Below are 20,707 nucleotides of genomic sequence, written 5' to 3' on the forward strand. Positions count from 1 at the left end.
AAGAAGCACAAAATGACATAATTTTGCCATCGTACAATAACACAATGACGTGTGGTATAAGGACAGAGCCACGTCATATTTGTAACGTAGAAACATAAAAAGTACATATAGATAAAACACAAAGCAAAAATGAAAGACAAGCAACAAACAAGTTTTACAATAACACAATGTATGGATGTATAAGCAAGCAGAAATGAAAGTTGCAGTTTGTTGACGATAGATTATTTGAAGGATGTCTACCACACGGAAGCGTATAAGGCCTATCCTTTTTTAATTTTTCAAATTGTTGACGTTAATCTTGGAAATCCCAAATTTAATCCTGGAATTCAAAAATCTATTCTTGGAGTTTCCAAATCTTATTATGGAATTAACAACTTTAATCCTTGAATTTTCCATCTTTTATCTAGGAATTATCAAAATTATCAACTTTTATTTGGGACTTTCCAAATTTAATCTTGAAATAGTTATCAACTTTAATATTGGATCTATACGAAAAACAACCGAAAATTTACAAACAAGATGAATAACATCATTGTATCAATACTCATCAGCGATACCAGGCATATAAGTTTCAACACTAGACGCAGCCTACAAAAGATTCATCAGTAACGCTCGAATCAAAGAACCCCCTAACAAAATTAAACGGTGAAAGAAAGAGTGAGGTTGAAGAGTATTCAGAAAAAAATATATCATATTTCCAGAAACAGATAAACTTGGGTAGATAATTCATAAAATTTTCAACAAAGCAGTTGTTTAAGCAATTAAATTACATTTATGAGAAAATCAATGATAATTAATGTCGACACAGAAGTCATGACTACTAGGCTGGGGATACCCTCCTAGAAGAAAAGGACCAGTAATCAGCTGAACTCGATCAATCGACATGGATTTAAGTACTTAGTAAAGTAAAATAAAGCGGTCTGTAAGATTATACGACTTCAATTGCTCATATATAACCCCTCGCGTTTGAACCCTGATATCATTACATTATCTAATATGTATCCGCTATTGCAAATTCATTTGAACTTTAAAGATATTAATTTAATGCTTACCGATACTATTACAATGTCATAATCCTCTCACCGAAGGACATATCGATTCAACAAAAGTCTGAATATAATGCTGTTTTAGTTAAAATTTGTTATTGCAATTGTTAATCCGAAGGAAACACATATGTTAATTTGGCTACCAGATATCCTACATTTAAACTCTCTAATGTTAACCAATTAAACTTGTTAGTTTGACTTACCTCATTACTGATTGTTAATTGTTTTATTTTTCTATTGAATTTATAATGTTGCATACCTTGTATTTAGCACATGATTATAAAAATATAAATAGTTTCAAATTTTCCAGCCTTTCGTCCATTCATTACGCCCACTGTTTGAGTTGTTTTACTGAATGAGCTGTTTTAACAATCAGATTTAGGAATCATAGGCCAATACACGATCTCACTAAACCAATGAAAGAAGCCTATTAAATATATGACGAAATGTCAAACTTTTAGATTGATGAACATAATGATAAGTTACCAGTTATCAGATGTTGTAATTCACTAGTTTCTTCATATCATATGTGCTTCTACTTATATTTCCGCTTTTACTCTAAATCGACAATTTTTTTCTACGTTTACGAATACTATTATTATATTGTTTACGTGGGAGATATCTTCTCATTCATTGCTTTCTAAGAATGATAAGTATGAGTACATTTTTGCTATGAATACATTGAAATATTGAACTTTCTAGATTTTGTCTTTATTATTTCTGAAAACAGATACGTTTGCATTCCCTTTTACACGTACGTGCATCTTTTTCGAATTTAAATCTGAAGAAAGCATTGGAGTAGATGAAGTCAAAGCATACCTATGTTTGAACATAAAAAGTCCATTTAATCATATTTAGACCAGATTTGCCTACCTTTAAAATATGGTTTTATGCATATCGATCAACTTTTATATCACTTAAGGTAGATCATAAGTAAATGTTTTTTGTGACAGATTTTTCTTATATTTTGCTAAAATGAAGATTTTAGTATGCTTTTTTCAAAAATATGATAAAAAGTATGGGTCACCGTGCTATTTTTCAAGCTATGAGTCGTTAAAAATTGCCTAAATTTGGTTAGTTTGTTCATGAAAAAACACATAAGAGTGCATAAAAATATGTTTTAAGAAAATAAAAAGAAAAGATGGTGTCACCGAACTTGTTTTTTTGCCACAAGAAAAAATAAAAAATTCCCTATTAGCCCAGTATAAATTTTGTACTTATAGAGTTATCTCCCCTCAAATGGATCATTTGAAAAAAATGATTTCAAAAACCAAAAAAAAAAAAAAATGATATTTGTTCAAATGTTTTGAATAATATAAGAAATTAACGAGTTTTTCTTATATAAATGAACAGTCTAACCATTAAATTGCAAATCTGTTTCCAAATTTGCTGATTTGGGCAAATAACTAGACCGATTTTTTTACTGTGATTGTACAATCCAAGATTGCGGTATACCATGTATCTACCTTAATATTCGTGATCTTAAAAAGTAAATGTATATGTTTACAGCCGAATAAAACTCTTTCGTGATCGCATCTTTAAAACAAAACAATTATTCTATTAACGACAGCTTTTTAAGACACATTGTTGGGATACTCGTTTAAATAATATCTTCCGTTAGACAGAAGTATCGAATTCACAGTAATGGGTTCGTTCCAACGAATGACTAGTAAATGTATCGTTATTTTTAAAGTAAGAATTAGAGCAAAAACCGCTTAGCTGGGAGTAATGATAATGTGTCCGAGTAGGGAATCGTGTCACTTTTCGATAAATCATGCTCAATCAATATGTTCAGGTTCTCATATGCATGCAATATTTGCAAACAAACGTTTATCCATATACATTCTAAGTTCTGTTAGACTAGGTTAGGTTGCATTTAATATCATGGATTCTAGATTGTTTTTATTTTTAAAATAAAACGTTGAATGACAGAAGAGATGACAACATCTCATATTGCTAGGCTACCTAATATGTATCGATCACACTTGAGTAGCAATGCACTTCCACTAAATATGAAATTATATAAGTGTTACTGGGATTTTATTTATATTCATTCAGTCATCAGGCTTGTAAACAATCTATATTACTTATTAAGATACGAGGTCCAATTTGTAAGCCGGCATGTGGCTAAAACCAATAAATTTGTATATATATATATATATTTATTTATGTAGGCTTAACAAAAATTCACATGTGCAAATGTATATATTAATAAAATAAATAGTAAAATAAAACAAAAAAAAAAAAAAAAACCAAGTTAATCGATTTCGTCTTTCCATTTTTTCAAAAGACAAAATAAGTGAAAAGAAATATTATAACAAAACGTTTCACTAGCAGGTCGAGCAACTTATTTTCTTAAACCCTGTTTACTGTCATTTGCAATTTCCAAATACACGGATCATCAAATGTAACAAAAAGATCTTATTATTAATTTATTACCGAACAGAAAATCATAAACTTAAGGAAAAGATGGTATACCGCAAACATGAGGTGCAAACAAAAAAAATTTGTACACCATATCCGGATTTCGACAATTTATGTCTCTTCAGTCAAGTTAAAAATGGAAGCGGTATTTTGAAGGCCATATTTTTTTTATATATGTAGTCTAAAAGTTAAAAAAAATCCAGTGTAAAAACTAGATTATTATGTTGAAAAAGTTTTGTCCCTCTTAGAGATTTGAACTCAGACCTTGATACACTACAACATCAATCGCTTAAATGTTTGTGAGCTTTTGATTTATCCAATCGATTTGGGATTTTCCGTTATGAATTTTCCTCGGAGTTCGGAACTATATAATCCCCGTTTATATATATATAACTGTTTTTTTTTCTACATTTGCAAAAACATTCATAGCGATGAACATCCCCATGAGAGTTCCACAACTTTCCTAATCTAGCTAAGTTTCTGAAAGTTCTTATTTCGATGGTAAAGAGTAGCGGAAGATACCTCAGTAAAACGCCTCCATTTACAGATATTTCACTTATAACACTGCACTATATAAAAATAATTATATAATGATACCAAATCAGATTTCTTTTATATTTCATTCATGAAAATTCCTTTCGAAGAGTAGTTCATGTCAAAAAATATTTTTGAATAAGGCAACCATTATGTATACATACGTATACATATCTTCATAAATACCTTGTATGCAAAAGTTAAACTTAAATTTATACGATTCATTATTTTGGAAATTCATATGTATTTTAGTTGAAAGTCGTTGTACTTTTACTTAAGTTTGTACAAATCAGATTAAAAAATAGGAACTTGAAGCATTGTTCAAAGCTTTTGTTATTAATAATGAATAGAGGTTACATGAAAACACATAGTCTGAACTTTCATATCATAAGTAACATTTCCTTTTGAGTCACTGTCAATTTCTATTCAATAACATGATAACACTTTGATTTTAAGATATGTTCTGATTATAGTTCCCTTGATCCAAATATATGTAATTAAGTAGTGTTAAGATTAAAGTATTATTATAACAAGAAATGGAACTCAAAGTGAAATTTCGATCAGATTCCCTTTGCGTTTTTCGTACTTTTGAAATTTTTCGAAATTTTGAATGCGTCAATTATACGAATATATATTTTATAAATGTATACAGATTATGAATTGGCTCTCAAAATTTATATATCAAGTCAACCTGATTAGATGCATCGTAGGATCGTGTGTTTCCAATCTAGTTTCGAAGAATATGCTTAAATTAGAACCAATTAGTCGTTGTTACGGCCTAGAGTACCATACGCCTGTTATATATACGTACCTGCCTCTGTTCTGGTAGAATTTGAAGGATACATTTTCATTGCGTATAATTTGTACAAATATCTTTCGGATGGTTGATATGTTTAGATTATCCTGTTTTGATGTTCTTCTACGTGTAATGGACGATTTGGTTTTAAGCGTAACTAATGATTTATTGTTTAGTGTCGTGTGCTATACTATCTGTTTCATATCTTAAATTTAATTTTTATTTTACATTCACTATGTAAAGCATTCGTATAAGTTGATGGAGCTTATAATTGATATTTCAACATTACTACTATTTACTACGTTATTTTATAAAAGTATGGAACTGATTTCAGTGCGCAAAACACCCATTCCTTGAATAATGCAGCAGGATACGAAATAAAAATATGTTTGGCAAGAATAATTCATAATATGCATAATTCATAGAGATTTATTATAAAAAAATAACATAAAATAAAGACACACGACGACAAGATAAACACAGAATAACTATGCTTGCAATGGTCAACTTATCATAAGTGTTACGAACATAGTTTTAAAACAATGTTACGTTGTATTTTTTTGGATATTTTATTTTTTATTTCCCCCATTTCTAGTCATCAGGTAACTGTCTAATAGAGTAACCCATTTTAATTCTATTTCAACCTTAAGTACAGTTCTATTTCAGTTTAAGACAACAATTAGGCGACATCAGAAGAAAACATCAATATATCAACATGCGATTTTCAACAAATGACAGATGTAGATACGCCAACAATAAATCCACCTAGTGGTGCCTATCACAAGTAGGGATATTCTTACACCGTTTTTTTGTGTACGTTATCAATCTCAATTTCTGTTTGTTAATCGTGTGATAATGATGACTCATTCATTAAGTCTTGTGTAGACAAAATGTGCGTTCACAACTTTTACTCTGGTATCTTTAATGACTTATGTTTTATTTAATCTCATGTTATTGATACATGTATATTGAATACGTGACATGCTGTAAAAGAGAAGCGAATGATAAAAAAATGACAGAAATAATCTGTCGACGCTATGGCTACACTATGACATCGGGCGCGACATTTTGTTTTTACCGTGATCATATCTGCGTTTGATACAAACATGTTGTGGATGCTCAATTTGTAATAAAATGCATATGCAACAACAAAAATAACGACCTTAATGTTATTGTGTTATTGCAAAGTCATTTTACATTCTTCTTCATGTAAAGCTTTAATTGCTTGTCCAAATTTGTTTATGTTTGTTTTTTCAATTTTGATTTATATGTTTTTCACATTTTTAAATATAATGTGGATTTTTAAATATTTTGGCCCCGAACATTCGGATGAGACATTTATTGTCTAAATGCGAATTTTGTGCAGAAAAATCGGTACCGTAAATGTTATTGGCTTACTCTTAGAATATGACACTATTGTATACCCTGAAATAAATATATTACAGATTCCCTTGACAAATTATATTGATTCTGAGACAATATATGATGTGGCAGTCTCCAAAAGAAATCTTATCAAAGGTGACAGAAAAATAAACCAGGAATATAACAGTTGTTTTCCGTTGATTGATAACGTCTTACGTAGAATTTGTCAGTATTTATGAATATCTTTTTTAATTTATCTTGGAGAATTGGTACTTTTTTATTTGAATTTTTATCGTTGTTTGTCTTTTAGTCTTTTTTTTTTTTGGCCATGGATTTGTTTGTCTTTCTTTGAATTTAGGGTTTATATTGCAACCTTAAAATCTTCTCTCTTTTCCATTCCTTGTTTTGATATTTGAAAGTGAAAACGTACATTTATTTATTTCGAAATCCCTAATTAAACAAAGGACAAGTATGTAATTTAAAACAAACGTTATCAATGTTACTTTACAATATATCAATATAAGAAGATATGGTATGAGTGCCAATACATTGTATATGCCAGTGATACTTTTTGCTTTCAATCATTTTGAAGTATTAAACCAAAGTGCTTTCTAATAGCGAAATACTTTTTTTTACTAGGTTCAGGATTTCGAAATAGATATAAGAAGATGTGGTATACATTTTGTAAGTGTAAATGAGACAATTCTCCATCTAAGTATCAATTTGTAAAATTAAACCATTATAGGTCAAAGTACCGTCTTCGATCAGGAACCTTGAAAACAAAACTAAAACAAAAACAAAACAAAACAGTCAAAAGAAAACACAATTTGGTAAAAACAAAAATAACAGGGGTGCAAGTGACGATTTTTTTTCTTCATGCTTTAATACTTAAAGTCAAGCAATAAGGAAACAAGAACCTTACTGGAATATAATTTACATGCATTACATTAAATATTGACTAAGAACGGTATATTTAACTGTTATAAATCACCAGTGCACTTGTGCGATAAGTTATAAGGTATATATGATTAAAGCTTTTAATTACACCTATCATTTTAAACTTATTTTACATGAATGTGAAAATACCATAAATGAAAAATATAGGCATGTGTTCATTATATTGTCCATTATTTGGTAGCCTTAAGAGGTTGCTGGTTATTGTCTCCCTGTCATTCACTTTGCGTCTGCTGTCATTGTAGGGAAATGTTTTCAAAATTTTAACACTACACATTTACTGCGCGAACAATATCTTGTATAGGTGTTACTAGTGATATACCAGAACAGAAGGCAATCGCCATACCTACACACCCTGTATTTTGTTGAGTGTTTCCAGTGATGTATATACATGTTCCTGAATCCCCTTGTTGGAGCGGTATGTTCATTACCATTTGGTTGTACATTGTAAACATTCGCTTCTCAGTCAGTGATCCAACAGGAAGCTGCATGTGAGCAGGTTGGGCAATTAAAAGTGGTTGAAAGTTTCCTCCATTTGCATGTCCATTAATAGGACCTAGTTCTTGAAAACATACGTCTCTTTCTGTTTGTCGCTGAAACGTAACATCTTGTGCGTTCTTCGTAACAGCTCCGTGAGCCACAGTTGACACACGGCTGCCTGTACAGCATAATACCAAATGATCACAGTAGTTTACATTCACAAATGGAGAAGTTGGACTCATTCCTTAAAAAAAATTAGTATCACAATTTTTTTTAAAGTATATTCTGTATTACTTAACTATTCGTTTGTTTTCCAATCAAAGCATTTATCTATGCAAATGTTTTGGTTTGACATTATAGCCTATGCCATTGATTAGCTCTTGCTATGATGTACACAAAAAATGAAACACAGTTTTGTTTCTATACATTTATCTTACCCCCTTGCTTTATACCGCAGTCCCACTAGGCCACGATCGCACTACGATCTGTGAAAAAAATTCAAATATTGACGATCGTAGTGCGATCGTGCAGATCGCAGTAAGGTCGTAATACGGTCATGGTGGGGTCTTCATGATCGTGATGAGCATGGCCAACTTTGAACATGTTCAAAGCAATCGTGACGGGTCGTGGTGAAATGAGGTCGTAGTAGAAGCGTAGTTAGATCGTGGTAAGATCGCAATGGTTGCTGTACCATCGTAGCGAAAGCGCGAAGCTAGTCTGGGATACTGCGCTACGATGCCACCGCGACTTTACTACGACCTCACTATGGCCATCATTACTGCGACCAAAACACGCTTCCAGTACGACCATACCACGTTTATATCATGCTTATAACATGCTGTGCAAGACCATAGTACGATTTTAGCACGCCCATGCCGTCCTCATAACGCTGTTCTTACGACCTGACTACGTTCATACTACGATCATTATGCTCATTGTCATTGTCATATAAAATTTATACAAGCTCTCCAGCTTTTGTTTGTCTGTATGTAATTTGTACTTCATTTCCTTTATCTCCAACGGCTCAATCATGCTTGTCACATCGGCGTCTTGCACTACAAAATTCAAAAAGTCTGAAAAGACCAGTTTTTGTCTGAATTTGCATGAATTTTTACTCGACATTCTTAATTTGTATGAATAATTTTTAAAAATTCTTGACATAGTATTAATTAGTCTAATAAGGTTCTTGATTTTTCTTGACATGTGTCTTGACAGTATGAACACTGTCTTAAAATTTCTCGACACTTCCTGTATCATCTGATAAGAGTCTGGATTAGTCTCGACCGATTCTTGACTGTCTTAACTTTCTCTCGATCTGTCTTGACGTATTCTTGACATTCTTAATATTGTCTGAATATGTCTTGACATATTCTTGACATTCTAAATGATGTCTGAATATGTCTCGACACATTCTTGACAGTCTTCAATATGTCTTGACATATTGCACATGTACATTTTGCCTGAAATGTGTACAGACTAATTCTGCACTGTTTATGACATTATATTGCTGTTATATACTCCTTTTTATTATGCCTAAACTAAAAGTTGAAGAATCAAGGATTAATTTGGTATAGTAAGATACCTTTTCTGTGCACCTGAGTTGGAATACCCTGAATAATCCCCAATTTAGTTTAATTTTGATTTTGTTTTATTAAACGTTTAATTAATTGTTTTCACTTGGAATATAAGTCGAAGTAACTGACAAACAGCATTTAGATTTTAGACATTCGTAAAACTGCCAGTTGAATTTGCTTTACTAAAATAGGTGTCTGAAGGCGATTTTAAAATGTGACCATGTGTCTCTTTTGAACCCCACAATTCATCTTTTGTTGGGTTTGTGTGGCTAAACAAAGAGGGAAGGGGGGGGGGGGAGGGCTTTTGTGTAGGTCAAGGAAATCGTTCTCATCTTGATTCAAAAACCTTATTCATTTTTTAGAACAACCCAAAAACATTTTTTATTCAAATTTGAGTGTTGAATTTTATAAATTTTTATAATTTTTTTTTGGTGATATATGTAACTTCCTCCTGAAAAGAAAAAAATGTTTAGATCTATATTATGCATGTCTGTTTGATATCCATTTCATAAGACTAATGATTTCTATAGAAATCATTGATGGGAACCATTATGAATACTTTTTTTTTATTATTATTCCTTGAGTAGATAACAATTTTCTTTTAATCTTTGGAATGGTCAATTGATAAGTTGTATGGCTGCTAACCGGTAAATCAGTAATTTCTATTTGACTGTAACGTGTATTCTGGGGTTTGGAATACCTTAATTTTATGAGGAACATCCTGTCATGTTTAATACTTTATGCATTCCAACAGATGACATTACACAAATGTTTCTTCTGTTAAATGAATGATTTGTATATTATCACAATTTGCTATTTATATAAACCACATTTTTGTACAATATTTATTTAACATATTAACATTGAATATTATGAATGTAGAATGAAATATGACTACAGTATGATTGGTTTTCATCATTTAATTAATAAGATTTAGGAATCAAAATTTGTAATCTTTTAAAAATTCACATTTTAATTGTTTTATATGTATATTAACACTGCCACATTCTATTTATTTTTATACACTAGATTACATAGCCATATTTGCATTTGTAAAAATATTTAGATACCCAAATTTTCAATTATTTTACATGCCTAACGTTCATATTTGTTGTAAACAGTATATTATGGAAAAAGGAATAAAGATTAAAGTTATATTACGGATATTGGTCATGATTTGTAAAACTCAGAACTGTCAAGTAAATTTTAAACACAATTCAAAATGTTCAGAATATGTCAAGCCATACTGAGGAAAAATAAGAATGTCAAGAATATGTCGAGAAATTTCAAGACAGTACTAGTATTCAAATGTCAAGAATTTGTCAATAAATTTTAATGCCATATTCCGAATGTCGAGAATATGTCGAGAAAATTTCATACAAATTTGATATAAATGAGAATTGGTCAAGAAAAATTAAGACACAAGTCATACTTTTTGAGAATGTCGAGTAAAAGTTCATGCAAATCAAGACAAAAACTGGTCTTTTCAGACTTTTTGACTTTTGTAGTGTTGCCTACTATATATTTTATATATCGTTCACTTAACATCGTCATTTGATCTTGATGGACCAGCAATAAGTTGTGAATCATGTTAGATTGGTCGGTCCGAAATTTGCTATTTATATACATGTAAACCACATTTTTGTACAATATTTATTTACCATATTAACATTGAATATTATGAATGTAGAATGAAATATGACTACAGTATGATTGGTTTTCATCATTTAATTAATAAGATTTAGGAATCAAAATTTGTAATCTTTTAAAAATTCACATTTAAATTGTTTTATATGTATATCAACACTGCCACATTCTATTTATTTTTTATACACTAGATTACATAGCCATATTTGCATTTGTAAAAATATATAGATACCCAAATTTTCAATTATTTTACATGCGTAACGTTCATATTTGTTGTAAACAGTATATTATGGAAAAAGGAATAAAGATTAAAGTTATATTACGGATATTGGTCATGATTTGTAAAACTCAGAACTGTCAAGGAAATTTTAAACACAATTCAAAATGTTCAGAATATGTCAAGCCATACTGAGAAAAAATAAGAATGTCAAGAATATGTCGAGAAATTTCAAGACAGTATTCAAATGTCAATAATTTGTCAATAAATTTTAATACCATATTCCGAATGTCGAGAATATGTCGAGTAAATTTCATACAAATTTGATATAAATTAGAATTGGTCAAGAAAAATTAAGACACAAGTCATACTTTTTGAGAATGTCGAGTAAAAGTTCATGCAAATCAAGACAAAAACTGGTCTTTTCAGACTTTTTGACTTTTGTAGTGTTGCCTACTATATATTTTATATATCGTTCACTTAACATCGTCATTTGATCTTGATGGACCAGCAATAAGTTGTGAATCATGTTAGATTGGTCGGTCCGAAATTTGCTATTTATATACATGTAAACCACATTTTTGTACAATATTTATTTACCATATTAACATTGAATATTATGAATGTAGAATGAAATATGACTACAGTATGATTGGTTTTCATCATTTAATTAATAAGATTTAGGAATCAAAATTTGTAATCTTTTAAAAATTCACATTTAAATTGTTTTATATGTATATCAACACTGCCACATTCTATTTATTTTTTATACACTAGATTACATAGCCATATTTGCATTTGTAAAAATATTTAGATACCCAAATTTTCAATTATTTTACATGCGTAACGTTCATATTTGTTGTAAACAGTATATTATGGAAAAAGGAATAAAGATTAAAGTTATATTACGGATATTGGTCATGATTTGTAAAACTCAGAACTGTCAAGGAAATTTTAAACACAATTCAAAATGTTCAGAATATGTCAAGCCATACTGAGAAAAAATAAGAATGTCAAGAATATGTCGAGAAATTTCAAGACAGTATTCAAATGTCAATAATTTGTCAATAAATTTTAATACCATATTCCGAATGTCGAGAATATGTCGAGTAAATTTCATACAAATTTGATATAAATTAGAATTGGTCAAGAAAAATTAAGACACAAGTCATACTTTTTGAGAATGTCGAGTAAAAGTTCATGCAAATCAAGACAAAAACTGGTCTTTTCAGACTTTATGACTTTTGTAGTGTTGCCTACTATATATTTTATATATCGTTCACTTAACATCGTCATTTGATCTTGATGGACCAGCAATAAGTTGTGAATCATGTTAGATTGGTCGGTCCGACATATATCTACTTGATCATATCTTGTTTTTGTCAGATCTCCCTCTGTCTCTACCTCTATCCTTATCAATATGTAGATTTTGTTTGCCTGACTACGTTGTTTCCTAGAAACTCTACGTTTCAATGAGAAATAGAAGGAATGATACATTCTATATATGGAACACGATGCTGGGAGCGTATTAAAAACGCGGTATGAACGTGGTATGATAGTGGTATGGTCGTTATAAGAGCGTGCTACAATCGCAGGAGAAGCGTGATAAGATCGTGTTGCAATCGTGGTATGGTCGTAATGAGGACGGGATGAGCGTAGAAAGATCGTGACAATCGTAGCGAGGTCGCAGAATAAGCGTAGTTAGAACGTAGTCTAATCGTAGAGGGGTCGTTGCAGAAACGTAATGAGGACGTAGTAGCATCGTGAAAACAACGAAAGTCTACATTTTCATGCCGCTGATACCGCGACCTCACCACGATCTGAATTTATTTTCGATCGCGGTGAACGTGGTGCGATCGTGGTCTAGTGGGACTGGGGCATAAATAATTTTGTATTTACGTGGTGTCAAAGAGCAAATGTAATCGTTCAACGATTGACTTGTTTTTGGCTGTGTTAATGTGTTCTTTGATTTAGTTAAGCCATTCCAAATGATATTTTCTATATTGTTTCATGTAGGGTTAAGGTTGGCGCATATTAACGTTTAAACAAGCTAAACGTTTTTTGCACATGTCCTCAGTAATAAACCTGATATTTTGTGGTTGTCGATTTTTTCATGTGGTTAAGTGTTACTTATTTCTTATGTAGATTATACCGTTAGTTTTCCTATTCAAATAGTTGTACACTAGTCGTTTTGGTGATCTTTTATAGCTTGCTGTTTGGTGTGAGCCTAGGCTCCGTGTTGAAGGCCGCACTTTGACCTATAACAGTTTACTTTTACAATTTGTGACTTGAAATGAGTGTTGTCTCATTTGGCACTCATACTACATCTTCTTATATCTATTTAGAAAACACGAATTAAAAAAATGATAATTTCTTTTTGCTTTTAAGAGGCAGTTTCAAATTGATAAATTTCGTCAAAATAATAGATAGCTAAAATCCTCACTGCTTTTTTTATTATTATAGTCTTACAAGTCATTATCAAAACTTCGTTTTGATTCATATTCATGCAATCTCCAGTTCGAATCCCCGAATCAGAGGTAAATCAAAAAAGAGGAAGTCAATAAAATACTCGGAATGGGTTACACACCTGGCAATTCTGTTCATTCATTAAAGGTAAAAAAAGTCAACTTTGATAAGTGTAACAAGTACGTAGCCGCCAGGAACTTTTCTTTAACTGATTTGACTCATAAAGTAAGAACGATAATTCAATTTTTTAATCTAAGATATGCAAGCAAACAGACCTGGAAAATGTGTCATTATGCGACTGCACGTGCTTGTCTGTATGCTTATTTACATTTATATTCATGCTATTATCGAGCCATAGACGATACGACTTCTGTGGAAATCTATCTTGATAATTTATTATATTGTGTCTAGTCTAATATACAAATGCAATGTTGATACATTCTGACAAGTCAATGCATTGATAGTTGTTTGTTTGGACTCTTAAACAATTTGGAAAATACCTTTTTGTTTGTTGCATATCAAATATGAGAATTTAGTTCAAATCGATGGACATTAATTTGAAAGCTATTGAGTCTTCAGGCTTAACTCTGAAACAGCTTTTTGTAATGGGTCTAACGGAGACACCAAAAGGTCTGGCAGCAAAACCCTTGCAATACTTATTGATTATCGTTGATCATCTCAACGAGATTGATTTTCTCGCTTGAGCCGGGACGGCGAAAGCTAGAAAGGCTATCGAGTCGAGATGACCAATGATAATCTGTTTATCGCTATTTTACCTATGACGTCGTTGTCAATTCCGTGTCAATTTCGTTAGCAACGCCACGTGCCTCCTTAGTTTCTAGTGATAATTTTTCATCTCAAGCGAGTAGCATGATATGAAAAATTATCACAAAAAATGATCAAAGGAAATTGCACAAAATAGCGCTAAAAGACAATACACGAAGATTATGTTTGTTTTCTCTCATTAAATTAATTTCTGGAAGCATACGATTGCTTGCCTACCCTTTTAGTGATATTATGAATAAAACAAGAAATCTAGTAATACGAGCGACCAATGTCCCGACACAATGAATATCAAAATGTCATCTAGGAGAGCCGTTGTGTAGTGTTTAAGGCATCGGACTACTAATACAAAGCTTTTGGTTCGATCCTCGTTCAGGAGAGAAAATTTCAGGGACTGAAGGCTCTCCCTTGACACGATTTGCGAGTATGCTCTTGAGAAACAATGATAGTCCGTCGGGATGGAGATGATAAATGGCTGACCGTGTTAAGAGAGAGCCATATCTCTTGAACGTAAAACACACCCTTTCAGATTTCGAAAAATAGTAGGATAATCCCGCTACAAGGCAGTAATCGCACCCACAAAGTGGAAAGGGATTAATATAAATTACAATAACTTGTTCCCCAATCTACAATAAACATGATAAATAAATATGTTTAAACTAAACTAAAAAGTAATCTAACGTCAATGACATGGGTTTTCGACCTTACATAAGACTATTTACATTCTGTCAACCTCTGATTCGGACAAAACCAGGATAATTATGATAATTGCGAAAAAGATAATATCGAAATCCTCAAAACTCTGTCATCAACACCAAGTTTATTAAATACACAAAAAAGAAATGATTGTATAACTAAAGAACAAAACAGACACGACATACTAGTTATCAAAGGTACCAGAATTATAATTTAGTACGCCAGACACGCGTTTCGTCTACATAACACTCATCAGTGACGCTCATATCGAAATATTTATAAGGCCAAACAAGTACAAAGTACATTAGCATGTCGCAGGGTAACACAAAAAATAACATGAACTTTAACCTCATGACCATGAAGTCAATAAAATTCGTCTACTTCCATATATGTACCCTTATTATAAGTTTGGTATCAATCAAGAAAGGAAAAACAAAACAAAAAACATCAGAACAGATTTGTTCGTGCACACTCAGAAAGTAGGTGGACCGATCGTAAGATTTATGGACGTGTAAAGTGACGAATACATGTTCTCAAAATTTCTTTGAGACATGCCATTAGAGTAAAACTATTATTATTCACTAAAAGTGTCCTCAATGTACATAATCCACTTGTTTATATGACAAACTCGTTCTACATTAATCTCTGTAGATGTACTTTACGTTAACGTGACTAACGTGTATTCCAATAGTTACGTCATGAAAAGTACACACTTCCTTAGCAAAACATATGTATTGTGAAAGACTTCGTATAATTTAATATTGAAACGTTATATAGGTTTTTCATTGTTAGATGTCATCTCAAAAATAAGATTTTGTGTTTGAAACAATAATTAAAATATAAAATACCTAAGTAGCCTGTCGACTGAGAAGCACCATTTATGTCCAGCACAATATCATTTGGATCAATCGCGAAATCAGCAGAGTTGATATACATCAGAGCAGCATCAACGCTGCTTGTGCTTTGGTCATCATGCTTGAAGATGCGACGAATTACAACTGCACATTGTCGTTTATTTTGCGCAGGATCCCATAACACGTCAACTCCCTGATAATGACACATATGATCAGGTGGAGCTAGTAGATTGGGAAGGTTATACAACACATGAGCGCATGTCAAAAGACATTCAAATTTTCCTGCGTAATGGTAAAAACCGCCTAAAGTACCACACGTTTGCAAAGTACCTATTCTGTCGCCGACTCGTATAGTAGTTGCAGCCAAATGACAGCGTCCTTGCAAAACATCAGTTTGCATGCCTTTAATAGTCTTTGGAAAATGTTTTTCCCCAAGAGGAATTATTCCCTTTCTTTCACAATATAGTTGAATACACTGAATTTGTTCAATTGTATGATTCGTGCCATAATTTGAAGACCTCAATTGTGATGGACAAATTAATGAAAGTTTGTTGTGTTGTTTGAATAATAAAGATGCAGTATCACCATCTAATGTTTGCATCTTTAAATAATGTGAGTTTGTTCCAAACAAATCTCTTACTTTACTCAAAATTTTGCCAGTTTCATGTTTTTGTGTTTTGCTGGACTCATCAGATCCAGAGTCGTCACTGATAAAAACTGTCACTTCAAAGTTCATATATTTATCTGGAATATTAACAACAACTTCGCGATTCTTTTCGATAACTATCATGTTTGTACTTTTAAGAAGGCACGATTTTTCTGCTGGTGAACTTTGACATTCACATCGGAACGCAGGGTAGATGTCCAAAGCACTTTCATTCAGAATAGTTTTGTATTTTTGAGAAAATCGTCGGGTAAGAGTCCATGCCAAAGATTTTATATTTTCATAGTTTCTAATTTTATAGGCTTTTTTTAACATGTTTGCTAAAAACTCTTGATCATACGTGTAGTTTGTCAGTAACCAACGACAGGGGCAGTATTTTTTATTTTGTATTGCAACAGCAAGAGACTCTTGAACCAGTTTTGCTCGCAGTCTATTTTTCAGAAAAGTAGTCAGCAAACATATTCAGAGCGCGGTTTAAAAGTGTCAGACTTTATCTCCTAGAAACAAAATAAATCTGAAAGTGAAATAAATTTAGAATTAATTATTGTTAACAAAAACAAACAAAAACTCTCTAAAATGGGAGAATTAAGACAGTGGTTTACATCTTATCATACCGCTGATACCCATGCCAACCTTTATGCAGCACATACACTAAACAAATATTTTTAATGTATATATGTAATATAATTGTTCGGTTATGATACACAAACACACCAATTGAAATATTGGAAAGTAGTTAAAATAGTTTAAATCATATGTATGCTAATTTCTCCATGTAAATATGTTGTTTTCAAGAATAACTCAATATGTGTGTTTTTGTAAGCCACGTCGCCACAATAATACCCATTGAAATTTAAGGAAGATAGCGTAAGACCATGATATTTAATTGAAATGATAATTGAAAATGGACTATCATATAGTCGTGGTTTAGTGACATGGATAGTAGTAACTTATAAAGGATAGTAGTACAAAATGTAGTAATTGTAACTTAATCTGTTGATGGGGTCGGTGACTATGATATTTTTTTTAACAGTTTGAACAGAATTCGTGATTAATTGGTTATCTGAAACTAATATAGTTTTTGCTTTCTTCCTTTTTGAGTACACAATAAACCATCAAAGAGGCTGATTAATTTTTAATGTTGCATGTGTGGCCTATTTACAAAAATTAATCAACACTATGAATAAAGAAATTCAGTGCTACAGTGTTCAACTTGTTTGATAGAGCAGATACACGAAATTTTTAGATGTTATATTATGTATGTGTTTGTCCCACTTAAGATTTGATTGAAGTGTAGAACCAAGGTATTTAGCAGATGATACTGATTGATTCTAATGTATGATTTTGAAAGATGTAATTATGTTTTAATAGTATTTTTTACTGCAGAGATAGGACTGTGCATTTTTCGCGATGAAAAGCCATCAACCAGTCTTATTCACAGGTTGCTGCTCCATCAATATCAGTCTGAAGCTTGTTGCAGTATGTTGCATGTATGTATTACTGTCGTCTATAAATTATGGAAGTTTGTAATGATTAAGGTAGTCTTGAAGATCATTTATATAGACTAAAAATAAGACTGGGTCATATAAAGGGTGTGTACGTTTTGGGAAATTTGTATATAAACATCACTTCTAAAATTTTAGGTTTTGATCTTTTATCTGACGCCTTATTTTCCTGAGTAACACTATAAAAAAATCAATAATAAACATTGTAGTTACATGTAACAGCAACACATGATGACCATTAACAGTCTTTTTTGCCGGAAAACTTGTATTTGTGAACTATCCTGATATTTCACAAAACAAAGTAGATTCATCTTATGAATATGTACATCTGCTGTAAGAAGGTATTTGAAATGAAGATTCTGACAAAACATCTGAGATTAACATTGATTTTTGGTGGGGTTCGTGTAGGTCTGTTTTTAATTTTCGGTTTTTAAGTTGTGTAGACTTTAGTTTTTTTCCATGTCGGTTGATAAATTTATCATAGATACCAGGATTGAACTTTGGTACGTGAGACGCTCGTTTGTCCACAAAATACCAACCAGGAACGCGTGAATAAAAAAAGTTCAAAAGACGAAATATAGTACGAATATGAAAACATTTTCCGTAAATTCCAAATGTTTGGCAAGAACAGCTAATGTTATCTATTGCAAAGGTCGAACATCCTTTGCAAAACGAAGAATTCAAAGTTTTGTCAACAGTGTTTTATTCAACTTGTGACAAAATTAATACTACTTGACCAGTGTTTTAACATTTAACTAAACAAAAGACACAATTCGTTCACCAAAGTGACAAATCCTCTGTTCATATTGGTTTCCAGACCTCATTAAACTGAATTTTTATCATTTTTTTTTAAAAGAGTGAAGAATACTATATATACTTGCCATTAACTGTCACATCGTTATCGTTAAATTTAATTTTTAAGCTGTCCTTATAATTCCTAAGAAGTCGTTTATCGACGAAACGATGTAAATGAGTACCATCACATGTTAGATCAACTGCAAAACTTTCTACAATAAATGAAAGATAAGTACATTAAAATACCATAATATTAGATTGAAACTGTAGGACTTATGTTGATAAAAGCAATCGTTATTTTGTTTTACAACACTTGACTAAATAGAACATGACTTTCAGAAAACATAAAAGATGAAATAAATAAAGACAGAAGTATCCCCGATTTTCATTAAAGCTTAGAAGTCTGTGATATAAAGTTGTGAAGTTTAAGTTCGGAGTTCACACTATTTAAACAGTGTAACGATTTTCAGAGTTTTTTTGGTGGGGTTCGTGTAGGTCTGTTTTTAATTTTCGGTTTTTAAGTTGTGTAGACTTTAGTTTTTTTCCATGTCGGTTGATAAATTTATCATAGATATTCCATACAAAATTGGACTTTGATAGCTGTATACGAGTTTAACACTATGGGGACGTTTAGTTCAATTAATTTGCCAAATCATTCATTGGAGTGTGTCGTTAAAGTAATCTGCCTTCTGATATATAATCAAAACAATTTATAATTGTTGTACAATCATTGTGAAAGTCACGAGGCTGTCTACAATTTTTATCATATGACTATAGACTGATCATTTTACTTGATTAAAGTTGTATCGTAAATATTCATGCAATTGTTTCCAGATCACTAGGGTAAATGTGCTATTCTAATATGACGTGCTTCTTTAGCTTTGTAAACAACACTGTGATAAAATTCTCGATAAAATATACTTAGCGCAGACTCAGAGATATACATAATTATGGCTGTTACAATATACTTCCCACGTAAATCTACATGTATTGGAACCTATTTGCAGACCTTTTGCCGATTTTATTGTTTTAAAAAGTGCAATTAAAAATAGAAAAAATAACTTTTCTTCTTATTCGTATGCATAATAAAAAGAAGCAATGCACAAGAGCTCGGTGAAATCAACAAAATAAAAATTAAATAAAATTCCGCGAATGTCTATTAATCTTTTTGGCGCATTTAAGCCATTTCAAAACATGACGTCATACAAATGAAACCGCTAAGGTTGAAAGTTTTCTTTTACGTGAACCATCGGAATACGTATAATATTGTATTAAAACTGATTTTTGAGGCAGGTTTTGTTTTATTTTCTATTCTACTGCATTATTTGCATATTTAGTTACTCATTTCAGCAAGTCAACATGGCGGCTCCTTAGTTACAAAATGTCGACTTTAGATTTGACGGAAGCTTACGAACAAAACATGTAAATTATAAATGGCAAATGTTGGGTTTGAGAATTTAAAGAATTAAAAAGTTTTTTTCTAGCAGTTATTCACGAAATAACCTACGCAAGCTACACATTTATAAAGATATTTGAGCTATATCTAACAGGGAGTAAAAAAGAACAGCCACACACACAGCATACCCACCCTCGCTTCAGTTTTTTAATGACCGTATTTGTCCTATTAGAATCGAAATAATTCATGGAAGCCATAGATTGTTGGAAATTTACACATGGCCTGGGCCGTGATATTTGTTGATTTTACCCCTCAGGATAAAATTCGAATATCACGGCCCAGGCCATGTGTAAATTTCCAACAATCTATGGCTTCCATGAATTATTTCTTAATCATTAACTACAGTTACGTATAAACTAAGATGGCGGACGAAGTTCCTGGACCATATTTCTGTTGTCGATTTGTTATAAGTATGTAGTATTCTGTGGTATTCGTCTCTTTTTGCGTATTACTT

General features: G+C 31.6%; 1 protein-coding gene across 1 annotated transcript; it reads right to left on the bottom strand.

Annotated features, from left to right (window-relative positions):
• Positions 1-7,089: 7,089 nt before the first annotated feature.
• Positions 7,090-16,972, bottom strand: LOC139485549 (uncharacterized). The gene is made up of 2 exons (XM_071270102.1): positions 15,828-16,972; positions 7,090-7,840 (listed from the first exon to the last, which is right to left on the bottom strand). The coding sequence occupies exons 1-2, from the start codon at positions 16,810-16,812 to the stop codon at positions 7,386-7,388; spliced, it is 1,440 nt and encodes a 479-aa protein (XP_071126203.1). The 5' UTR covers positions 16,813-16,972; the 3' UTR covers positions 7,090-7,385.
• Between the last annotated feature and the right edge of the window lie 3,735 nt (positions 16,973-20,707).

Source organism: Mytilus edulis, chromosome 8, assembly GCF_963676685.1.
Source record: "Mytilus edulis chromosome 8, xbMytEdul2.2, whole genome shotgun sequence".
In the NCBI taxonomy this organism is placed as follows: Eukaryota; Metazoa; Mollusca; class Bivalvia; order Mytilida; family Mytilidae; genus Mytilus; species Mytilus edulis.

Bases quoted from the DNA above. Each gene is read 5' to 3' on its own strand.
- LOC139485549 (XM_071270102.1), bottom strand. From the start codon at position 16,812: ATGTTAAAAAAAGCCTATAAAATTAGAAACTATGAAAATATAAAATCT. The intron at 7,841-15,827 runs GTATTTTATATT...ATTTTTTTTAAG, and splicing joins TCAGTCGACAGGCTACTTAG to GAATGAGTCCAACTTCTCCA.